General features: G+C 37.4%; 2 protein-coding genes across 2 annotated transcripts in view; both read left to right on the top strand.

Annotated features, from left to right (window-relative positions):
• LOC144442834 (uncharacterized) lies at positions 1-11,916 on the top strand. Its single transcript, XM_078132210.1, has 9 exons — positions 1-464; positions 2,331-2,572; positions 3,659-3,914; positions 4,998-5,145; positions 7,170-7,312; positions 8,145-8,174; positions 9,294-9,389; positions 9,951-10,136; positions 10,447-11,916. Exons 1-9 carry the CDS (start codon positions 386-388, stop codon positions 10,629-10,631), a joined length of 1,365 nt encoding a protein of 454 aa, XP_077988336.1. The 5' UTR covers positions 1-385; the 3' UTR covers positions 10,632-11,916.
• LOC144442832 (protein O-mannosyl-transferase TMTC4-like) overlaps positions 10,558-12,413 on the top strand; it is a 16,443-nt gene continuing 14,587 nt past the window's right edge. Inside the window, exon 1 of the mRNA XM_078132208.1 lies at positions 10,558-10,601. The gene's annotated coding sequence lies outside the window, so the exon portion shown is untranslated. The remainder of the gene's footprint in view (positions 10,602-12,413) is intronic.

A 12,413-nucleotide genomic window follows, 5' to 3' on the forward strand; every position in this document is an offset into this window, starting at 1 on the left:
GTGATGACGGGCGAGTCTTCCTCATGTAACCTTATATAACTCAACGATGAGACATATCGTGTGACGTCATTATTTCCGGGTAAACGTACTTATGCCATGTCATGTAGGAGGCATTCAACATTTAATATGAGAACGTAGACGGATACAAAAGCTGTATTAATACATGTACCATTGTGAATCGAACCCGGAAGAACCTACATTGGATGCTTTCGAACGAGTGATGGTAGACACCACCCTTATACGCTACAGTTGAAGTACCACTGTAATAACGTGTACTGTGTATATACAGTGGTAAACCTCGGCGAAAGACGATATTGTGAGCGTGCGTCGTAAGTCCTGGACATTTCTGTGTTGTCTCACGTACATCAAAGAACACAGCACAGCTATGGCTTCTACGTTGAACATGTGGAGATGTATTGTTACTACAACGTTAATTTTATTGACTTGTGTTTGTCCGTTAAGTGGTAAGTTGATTGATTGTATATATTGAGATGTGTTTTGATGAACAGTGATAAGTTCACGTGGACTCACAGACACACAGACAGACAGACATACACACACAGAGACAGACACACACACAGAGACACAGACACACGCACACGCACGCATTCACACAGACAGACAGACAGACAGACAGACAGACAGACAGACAGACAGACAGACACACACAGAGAGAGAGACACACAGACACAGGCGGAGACAAAGAAAAACATACGTACGCACACGCACGCGTGCACACACACACACACACACACACACACACACACACACACACACACATACACACCAAATGTAGCTCTCACAAAATACTGATTCGGTAGAAATAGGTGACATTCTACATCGAGTGAGTAATAATCATGGTGGTGACCTTCGTATTCTCTGTACGTTCACATGAATTCATGAGAATATACAACGAACTCGTTCAGAACCCGGAAGTAGTGTCACTAGAGTATGATTGCAGTGTTAATACTGTTATCAATTTCTATCCTATGACCTTTCATCGTCCGGCTTGGTGATGGTGAATTGCTGACTTCACATGGTACATGTACATGTACATGTACTTCAATAGGTGGAAATGGCGACTCATTTCTTGAAGGTCATAGAAGTAGTTGTAGTAGTAGTAGAAGAGGTAGAGTTGTTTATCATAGTTGCCTTGTTATATATAACGTTATAGTGAGTCACACATAACATGCAATTGTAAATTACATACATCACAGGGCGCAATCGGTCTACATGTGACTATGAAACCGGAAAATAGAATGAGAACACGACGACAGTTAAAAGCGTGTAACAATACTAAGACTAAACATATCATGAAATTGTCATTTAACATTTATCTATTTTCTATAGCACTCTTTCTGTTATAAAAAAATATTCAAAAGCGTTGAACAATAATTAACAATTAAAAGAATACTTGTACAGTTAAACTCATGAGAAAAACATACATAAAAGACCTGCTACAAAATGATATACAATCAAAATAACAATATTGAAATACTTACAGCCCATAATGTTATTTAAAAAGATGTGTTTTCAGCTCACGTTGAAATGTTCCACATTATCAGTTTCTGGGTTAGAGAGTTTTATAGTGATATTATGATTACATCACCTGCACTGCAATATAGTTTATGTTAATCGTTATTAAGCTCCTGTAGTCATTAAGCTCCTATAGTCGTCGTCACTGACGTTTGCCAGATTAGGAAATTAAGGTAGGCTGGTATTATAGATAATTGTGTAATCAATACAGTATAGTTAACGTTAAACAAGTGTCTGCTTATGCTCGAGTCATGTGACCTAGATACTAGTCACTAAATTTGATAGGTATGATGGAACGTACATAATATTAGCTGTCTGTCTCTCGCTATCTCTCTCTATTTCCACCAGGCAGACATACATACATACATACATACATACATACATACATACATACATACATACATACATACATACATACATACATACATACATACATACATACATACAGACATACATACATACATACATAGATGGATGGATGGGTGCGTGGATGGGTGGGTGGGTGAATTGATGGGTGAATGGAGGCCGGACGGAAGGACGGATGGACACACACACACACACACACACACACACACACACACACACATACATACACACACACGAACACAAATAAACAGACAAACACAAACAGACAGACAAATAAACAGACAGACAGACAGACAGACAGACAGACAGACAGACAGACAGACAGACAGACAGACAGACAGACAGACAGACAGACAGACAGACAGACAGACAGACAGACAGACAGATAAACAAACAATTTAATAACACTCATATATATTTCATTGTAGGTGCAATCTGTGATCCAGACCAGTGGTATGGCACCATAGCAGAACTGCTAGTCTGCAAATCTGAACAAGAGAAACCAAATCCTGAAGAACTGATATTTCCAACCAATGATTGTTACTACAACTCAGCAACTATAGATGATTTCTCGATTTCGTCATCTGCTGGTGATGGTGATATCGATGTAGTGAGTGTGTCGCTAGGGGAGGACGTGCAATTCAGTTGTCATGTCAGAAAGAATGGCTTGGTAAGTAAGTGTATGTGTGAGATACTGTCGCACATCAATCAAAACCTTAGACGAAAAAATAATAATTGTGTGTTCCTGATAACATGGCCTCAGAAAATAGGGTAGGAATAGGGTAGGAAGGTCGGGATTTGATTTGATTAGATTAGATTTTATCTTTTTAGCTGTTTTTGTTTTTGAAGAATACTGCTTCGAACCCAAAACAAACCAAATGTAGGTCAGAATACCCCTTCTGTAATAGTTTGATGACATTGACATCGACATACAAAGAGACGTGCATGAGGTTCAAGAAGGTAGAGAATTTTCTCATCGTTTTCTTTTAGATGTACGTATTTTTTTTAAATGTTTAGGGTCGGAGGCTTAAAGTAGGGTCGGTGGAGTGATCGAAAACACACATTTTTTTATTATTATTTGGCCTTATATGTACTGTCTTTTTTCTTTCTTTCTTTAATTTTTTTTACCTGGATCTGGTAAGTCATTCAGTAGCCCAATCTAGACGTAGGACGTCCTACCTAAGGCAGTCCCGAGTCCTACCTGAGGTGGGGTATATCCCTACGAACAGACACAAACCTATTATGGCGCAGATTGTCACAAGATCCCTCCTGAACCCGTCCTGACCCGCTCCTTAAAATATACGTTGTGACGTCATGTACATTATTTTGTTTACGTTTATATTTTGACATTTTTTATCGATTTTGAGTAAACGATGGACAGGGAACTACAATTATCGACTGAAACAACAGAATACGTTCAGGAGAAAATTGCAAATCCGTTGTTTTCAGTGCTACAACAGAAAGTCAGGGGACTTCCGGAATAGAACGCTTCACACAGGAAGAAGTCAGGAGGGTTTCAGGACGGGCCTTGACGCGTTTTCGTCCACAAGGGCCTGAAACTATCCTGGTCGAATCCAGGTAGAATTTTTAGTGCCGTCTAGATGGTACTAATGATCGCTTCTTCTCAGAAGATGACTAGTCAACTGAATCAGAGCGACTACGTAGTTAGATTAGAAAGCCCCACAACGACAAATCTATTAGTCCACTGTCCGAATTTTGGACTAAGAATATTGCGTTTGTTTTCGTCTCTTATTAGGAATCATACATAATGTTCCTATGGCTATGTCGACGGTCATCACCACAGTTCTACGAGTGTCTTTGTCCAAACAAAGCAACACGCCCGAATTCTAAAGTTCCTTTGAAGTTTTCCGAAACGTACGAGCAAGATTTGACTCTGAATTATACATTAAGGGATGTAGATCAGAGTTCGTCCGATGACTATTACTGCCTGACGCAGATTTCTGGAGGGAGCCAGATCTATGGCATTTCTACCATAAGTATTGATGTCAAAAGTAAGTCAAATATATATGTTCTGTTCGGTATTGAGTTTTTCCCACCAGAATCAATTTAACCAAATTATATTGTAATAGCCGGAAAATACTTTTGACTTAAGGGTTTGTCACTTCTCGTTTAAAAACTCGTAGTGTCAAGACCCCTTAAGTCACTCATATTTTCCTTGGCTGAAGAAGGAAAATGTTGGGACATAATATCTAATTCTCCAAGAGTGTTACCTGCTCATGTCAATAAACAACCGAACTATAAATCAATAAACCAACCGAACTATAACTTACTTTGTGCATGTACACTGTCTAAAAGGCACATTCTGTTCAAGAGTTGGTGATTTCAATGTATAATTGTGTTAGAAATGCAAATATTAGATATTTATGGCCATCAGGAATTGAAAATCCGAAATGAGCAAAATTTACAGAACTGTCAGTACAAAACAATTCAGGATATCAGTATTGTGCCGTCATGGGTACCAATGGAAGTAATATTTCATACTCAGGCCTTCAAAATGTACAATATACAGCGAATTTCAAAATACTATTCAGCGGACGTGTTTGATACTACCGTACAGACATATATGAGAAACTGCATTGCAATTTATATTGCTACATACAAAAGATTTAGTCTGAATGAAATAAAACCATTTGAAAAAATGTACAACAACAAGACGCAGACACTTGGGCGCCAATATGTTGACGTTTGCATCTGATGTCTGCATGGTGGCACACCAGTTCTTTAGACAGAATGTTGCAAGAAACTGTGTTCAGTCAATCATGCTGTCTTAACGTGTAGCTTCTGCATGATTCTATCAGAGTCAACGGACGTTTTTTTTGAAATCCGGTGTACTTTTATATATGTGTATAATTATGGTCTTAGACTATCTGATCAAATTAAATCATCTCTACATATCTAAAATGAATAGAAGTTGACATTTCAATTACATACTAAAAAAAGATTATTTAGATTATTCATACCCGCGTTAGTAATCATTTTAATATTCAGATTCAGATTCACAGTCATACTCATTTTCATATTCATATTCGGTGTCGTAATCACATTTCATTTGTTTGCTTTGATATTATGTTTAGAGGATAGAAAACCAGAAATAGTGAAGAGCCCATCAAATACTACCGTGTATGCTGGAGAGGAAATTATATTTAGCTGTGAAGCCAATGGTTTTCCTATACCTATGTATACATGGTGGAAAGATGAGGAAGTGTTTGATCCAGAAAATAGGTAATATTGCTAATGATTCAAATTTGAATAAATACATAATTCATGAAATCTGATTAAAGAAATACCACCATTCTAGTCTTGAATCTGTGTACTAATATAACACTATGCTTTTATTCCAGCAATACATTAGGACTAAGATAATCTAGTTTTCAATCAACAATTTGAATATCCCATTTTATGTGCTACATACATTTTCCTTCAAACTAAATATTTCATTTATCATTATAAAACCAAAAACAATGAGTTAAACTTGGTTCATTTAACCCTTTCACCACCACTAGCCTCATGGGATTGTGTGTTGTCCACCAGCCCCCTCACTGACATAATGTGAGAGTGAGTGTGGTGTAATCAAACTGATATAAAAATACTTAGAGTTGCTTATTTTTGAAAAATAAGGTATCATTTGAATGGAAAATAAATTTTCTACATCATAGTTGCAAATACATGCATTCAAATATCACACACACAACCGAAATATGGATTAAAGTAACAAAATATTAATAAAACAAACACTGGTTGTTTATTTATTGACATATCACAAATAAACAAAATATTTATATTACAAACAAAATTCAAAATACCAACATTCATGTTCTTACAAAACTTCTGTATACTGACTAAATGGTCAAAATCGGCGAAAATTTGTCAGAAAATGTTATTTTCAGTCGTATTAAATTTGAACGAAAATAATTAACGGCCCACTAATCCGATTACGACGCAATAGTCGGCCCCCGCACCGGCAATGAAGGGTAAAAAATATCTGAAGTCGTCGCCCCAATACCTTCAGAAAAATCAGTTTGTGTAATTATATATCATTTTTTGACAGAACAACAAAAAATTATCACCAAATTTATCCTCAAAATCAGTAAAAAATGCCCACAAGTTGGTACTATACGAGTCCGAATCGGGACGCCAACGTGACGCTTTTTGCCGACATGCTTACCCACAAAAGCAAATGTGCAGTCGGGACTTTGAAGTTACGTTGCGATAATCTGATCCTTCCATATACTGCATCGAGTTCACTCAGCCATCTCCTTGTATAAAACATCGTATTCATAGTAAAATTGAGTGGAAATTTCTACGAACAGCACCTTTATTTACATTGCAAACGATGTTAGGGGAGACAGATTTTGCTTCGCCGATGTTGAAATTTGAATTTTACATTGAAAAACGCACGTAAAAAATCCGATCGGAAAATCGCCAACATCAAGCGTAAGTTTCCCTCCACTGACCACTACACAGTGAGCTAATACAAATACAAGTCATTATTGAGCCGTAACAAAAAGAAATAAAACCAAAATAATCCATGATATTGCCAAAAATTACCCCTAGAACGTTAGCATGGGCGTCGGCACGGTCACAAGATTGCGTAAATTTGAACGACATTCAAAAATTCAACCATAAACTGCCGTCGGCAGCTCACACGGCCTTAGCGGGAATTTGATGCTTACATACAAGTACAATGTGTTCCCATAGCTAAATACTTGTATTCAACGATGTATTTCGAGTCAAATTCTGTCGAAATATCCAAAGATAGTGACATAATTTATATCGTACACCATGTTATGAGAGCCGTTAATTACTTCCGCCATGTTGAAATTCGATTTTGTGAGCGAAAAACGCACATAAAATTACGATCGCTCGTCATTTGGATCGTACTCCTGATATCGTTCACTGTCATGCTTTCAAAATGGCAGTGTAGATAAACAAGGCTAATACGCATGTGTGGAACTAGTTATGGCAGCAATTTTTGCAGCAATAGCTGCCGTTTAACGGCATAACGGCGAGGTAGGTGAATGAACTCTGGCGTTCCCTCAATTGAGGGAATCGGTGGGCGCCCTAGCGCGTTCCCTCAATTGAGGGAATCGGTGGTGAAAGGGTTAAGAATTTATCACCATTTCATCATTTTATTTAATAATATATTATAAAAAGTTGTGACAAATGGTTATCAACCATTTCTAATTTACATAAAGTTTTATTGTATTTGTGTCAATTAATAGTTTTAATTATACCTTTTCTCATAGTACTCACATTTGGATATCGTCATCTGGATCGACACTACATATAAATTCTACTATTCCGGAAGATACCGGAAAGTACCGATGTACAGCGATGAATAACCTTGGCACTGCAACGTCACAGTTAGCTATGTTGGCAGTTATTCAAGGTGAAATGTCATTTTTTGACTTTGTTTGTGATTTGGAATTCACGTGCCATTCTTCATTCGACACTGCGAAATGACTTGGGGGTGCGTTTGGACGTTTGGACGGTGCCGTAAAAGAGGCTGTGGTTTACGACGATGGCCATTCTTACAAGAAAACCGAAGCCCTCTAACTGCATTTCTGTGTATGCTGCTTCGGAATAGTACATATTTTTCCTTTCCAACACATCTATGATTCAGCAAGTTGAATTTAACTGTTAATACCTTTATGATTATAATTTCTCAGTTTCATTGTGTCTGAAATGAAATTTCTGTCATGTTTTTCCCGAAAAAAAAAAGATGCCTCGATTGTTGTATTTACATTGTATGCGTATTATTGTACTGCAGAACGACTGCCATCATAATTATACAGACTTGTTGGGTACTATCCCTCTGCCGGCGTTGGTCCTAGTATGCCAGTTCAAATGCAAACAACTTTTGAGTTGGCATATTTCACTTCGCTCATATTATCAAACAATTTTAAGATATCTGCAAAATTTTGTTATAAAAACATGCAAATGTTGTTTTATATTTAATGTTTCTGACATATCTGCAACATTTATTAGAAAAAGATTTAAAAGATACGAACAAACGATTTCTGACATCTGCAAAAATTATTCGGAAATGATTTTCAATATTATGTTATAATCAAAAGGTTTCTGAGGTATCTGTAAAATGTATCAAAAAGATACTTACAAAAAGAAAATCAAATTTCACGTTCAAAAAGGTGCATGTCACTGAGGTGGATTATTGTATATCTATATTTTCAAATTATAAATTTGTTATCTTTATTCTGCAGAGACTGAACCGGTCGATGAGATCAGACAAGGTAATTACCAACATGATTATAATTTTATTTTTATAATTAAAGATGTACCTCCGACGTTTTATTATTATTAATACTGTAAATTCCCCGGGCCAAAGTCAAAATTGAGATCAACCAGGCTCGCCACTGGGACTCTGCAAACGAGACCTTCCCAAGCGACTTGTGGTCTTGTAGAAGAGCCCCTGCGTTAGGAGTCTGGGTAACCAATACTGTCGTTTGGCGTGTTAAATCTCGGTTAACGTTACTAGAACTTCTGCCGTTGGGGACTTTACAGAAGAGAGCCCCAGTAACAGAGTTCGGGTAACCGAGACTATTATATTGCAGTGTATTTGCTTTCGCGTTTCCCCTTTGGCCTCCAGAAACCCTAGATATCAAATATTATACTCACTGGTGTCAAAGTTCAAGTTGTTATCATGTATCTCGGTAATATCTATTATTCACAGGACTGTGAAAACTAATAGCACGCCAGTGTCATGTAGAAGACATTTACTTTTCTAGACTAGACCCAAGTTACAGGGGGAGGGGTCGTGTTTTGTTGAGGGCCGGGTTTTGTTGGGGGAAGACTCCCCATTTGTTTTGGGGTCCCATTATTTGTGCAAAGATAATTTTGATCATAGATATGACAATGAAGTCGAAGGAGGAAGGAGAGGATAAGTATTTTCTGTACAAGGTCTTGGGGGAGGGTCACCTTTTTCGCCCACTAGACGTCTGAAAAACACCGGTCTCCTCGCCCTGTAATTTATGTCATGTCCCTTAAATTAGTTCTCTTACGTGGGTTCTCAATAGTTTTATTCTTAGTTCAAGGATGGCTGCAGTCTGATCTCCCAATGACAATAGTAGTTGTAGTTGGTCACGTGATATCATTGTGTGCCATGCCGATCTGTTGTGGTTCTATCGATGGGTTTTGGATATTTTAGGTTTCCGTTTTGATAGTGTTGATTGTTTGCAAGTCTCATTTGACCTACTTAAAATTAAACTTATATTCTACACACTATAGTTCCTAATTGTATGCATTTGGAAAGAGAGTGATGTTTTTTAATTCTATGACTTGGTTTTGAATATTGTACCACGTCTTTCCTCGTTACTCTGTTTGGCGTTAACTTTCCATCCCATTTCTTGCAGACGAACCAAATCTGATACCAATTGTTATAGGGATAATGGTTGCCGTCATCGTCGTCATTGTTGTCGTTGTGACGTCACTGATCATTTATCAGAGGAGTAAGTAGTAAAACAGTTAATATGCATGGAAAAGATAAAGCTATAGATAATTGAAAGGGAATTGTTCTACAAATGAAACGACAAACAAACAGACAAAGAACAAATAAACAAACACACACAACAACAGAAAAGTTTAGAAAGAGGCTTGTAGACAGGCAGGCAGACAGGCAGGCAGGCAGGCAGGCAGGCAGGCATACATACATACATACATACATACATACATACATACATACATACATACATACATACATACATACATACATACATACATACATACGGACGGACGGACGGACGGACAGACAGACAGACAGACAGACAGACAGACAGACAGTTACATACACACACTTACTTACACACTCACATAAACAAGACCAGTTATAATTAATCATTCCGATATCGATACGATGTGTTACACATTTCACAACCTAAACATGCTATATCAAACGCCGCATACCGAAACAGCTAACGGGTAGATGACATCACAATATTTATCATAGGTAGAAAGATGGTACCTTAATACGTATGAGACAGGTATACATCTTTATATTCAACTGTTCACAGGGGTAAATCGCAAGAGGGAAGAACAGAGACAAAAGGAGGAAGAAGCAAATCGGAAAAAAAGAGCTGTTGTAACAATCGATCGTCTTGAGGGAAACAATGTAACTTTAAATATTGGAGGTGACAGGACCGAAGTTAACTTTGGTAATGTTAATATTGGTGGTACAGATCTCCTTGATTTGATTGAAGGTTAGTATTAGCTCAGACGTAAGCATTTTCATGTAGTACTCTCTCTCTCTCTCTCTCTCTCTCTCTCTCTCTCTCTCTCTCTCTCTCTCTCTCTCTCTCTCTTCTCTCTCTCTCTCTCTCTCTCTCTCTCTCTCTCTCTCTCTCTCTCTCTCTCTCTCTCTCTCTCTCTCTCTCTCTCTCTCTCTCTCTATGTCTCTCTCTCTCCCACCTCATATTTAAAATAATGTATACTGTACGTATCTAGTTAATTAATTACACCAATCAATCAATCCATCAATCAATATAATAATCTGTTATTTTCATTTCACAGAACCCGAGAATTTAGACAATAACTTCGAAGAGGATATAGATGACAATTTGGTGGATCCAAACGAAGAGCTTCCAAATCCTGACCCAATGGAATATCAGTACGGTGATGAAGATAATGACAATCAGGAAAATGATGATGATGATGACAATGAAGAGGTAGAAATGTTGAATATGTTAAATGTATAACGTGACCCGGAAGCAATGGCTTTGAAAGGGGTAAATTGCATCATGGTATTCGAGCACTATTTGTGTGACATAGGCACGGTTTTATGTCCACGTCCAAGCGTAGGGCGGCAATTAAATGCAACGGAGCTACACGCCAAAACTTACGCGTAAAATGGGATCTGTATTGTTCCAAGATACTCCAAGATATTCCGTTCTGTGACGTCTAGATCTCGTCGCAATATGACGTTATCAGATAATAGTCCGACGTTGACAGGGTCGGCAAAATTTCTTCCATCATCCATTCTACCCATGATACGATTTTTAAACCGCTTTAAAATGCCATTATCATGTGAACGGGATGACAGAAAAAAAACCAGTGTGTGTGTACTGGAAATACCAAAAAACTGACTTTGTGCCTTTAAAACGTTTTAAGACGATGGCTGTGATTGGCCATGTTAACATATATGTGATAGTTTAAAACATTATACATTAAATTGCCTGGAGTCGTGTACGATTTTTGACCAGGATAGTGCATGTATTAATTCGGAAATAGACCATAGCTACACTCTGTACGTTTGTCATAGTTTGGTAATAGTATAAATCTTTGTAGACCTACCTTGTTTCCAGGACATCTTTACATTGTAATAGTATTAATCTTTACCTTATTTCTTGGACATCTTTACATTGTAATGGTATTAATCTTTGTAGACCTACCTTATTTCCTGGACATCTTTACATTGTAATGGTATTAATCTTTGTAGACCTGTTTCCATGACGTCTTTACATGGTAATGGTATTAATCCTTGTAGACCTACCTTTTTCCTGGACGTCTTTACATTGTAATGGTATTAATCTTTGTAGGTCTAACCTGTGTTACAGGTTGATTTTATTTTTACACTTGAAATACTTATCTGTATTTCATGAACAATTTTATAGAAACATTGAAGTTGTCAGTTTAAAATGTGCATGATAAAAACATTATGAAGAGAATTAACATTGTAACATTGGCATGGACTTCGTCGCTGCGTCCATTAAAGTGGCCACATGGGTGGAAAATGGGATTTTGATTCACAAAACAAATTTTATCATGCTTTTCTACTTACAAAAACAATGTGAAACAGCCTCGACCAAGTCCATATTGATAATTCAATATATTGACAACAAGCTGAAAAGTGTATGAAGAGTTTGTTATTGTACGTACAAAAAATACTTACATAAAACCTCGATAAAACAATTCGGTTAAATGTGTAGGAAAATCTATACCCACAAACATAAACGCAGCTTGTGCCGCTTTAACTTCTCTCTCTCTCTCTCTCTCTCTCTCTCTCTCTCTCTCTCTCTCTCTCTCTCTCTCTCTCTCTCTCTCTCTCTCTCTCTCTCTCTCTCTCTCTCTCTCTCTCTCTCTCTCTCCCCTCTCTCTCTCTCTCTCTCTCTCTCTCTCTCTCTCTCTCTCTCTCTCTCTCTCTCTCTCTCTCTCTCTCTTCTCTCTCTCTCTCGCTCTCTCTCTCTCTCTCTCTCTCTCTCTCTGTAAATGTTATTTTTTATATTTCTGATAAAATAAACACAATGTGATTAATGTGTACACATTATTTATGTATACACTTAATGTATTCGTCAGTGCATGTCCAATTTATTTGTGAATGGTTGTTTGTTTATTCGAAATTGTCAATAACAAGTCGATGAGTATGCATGGCAGGACGATTAGGCACACAGAGTAGTACATAATAACATTAGTGATTATTCACGAAGGACGTCTTCTGTGAAAGCCTGAAACGTGGAATAATGTATTTTTGTATTTACCCA

This window comes from Glandiceps talaboti, chromosome 11, assembly GCF_964340395.1.
Source record: "Glandiceps talaboti chromosome 11, keGlaTala1.1, whole genome shotgun sequence".
Lineage (NCBI taxonomy): Eukaryota > Metazoa > Hemichordata > Enteropneusta > Spengelidae > Glandiceps > Glandiceps talaboti.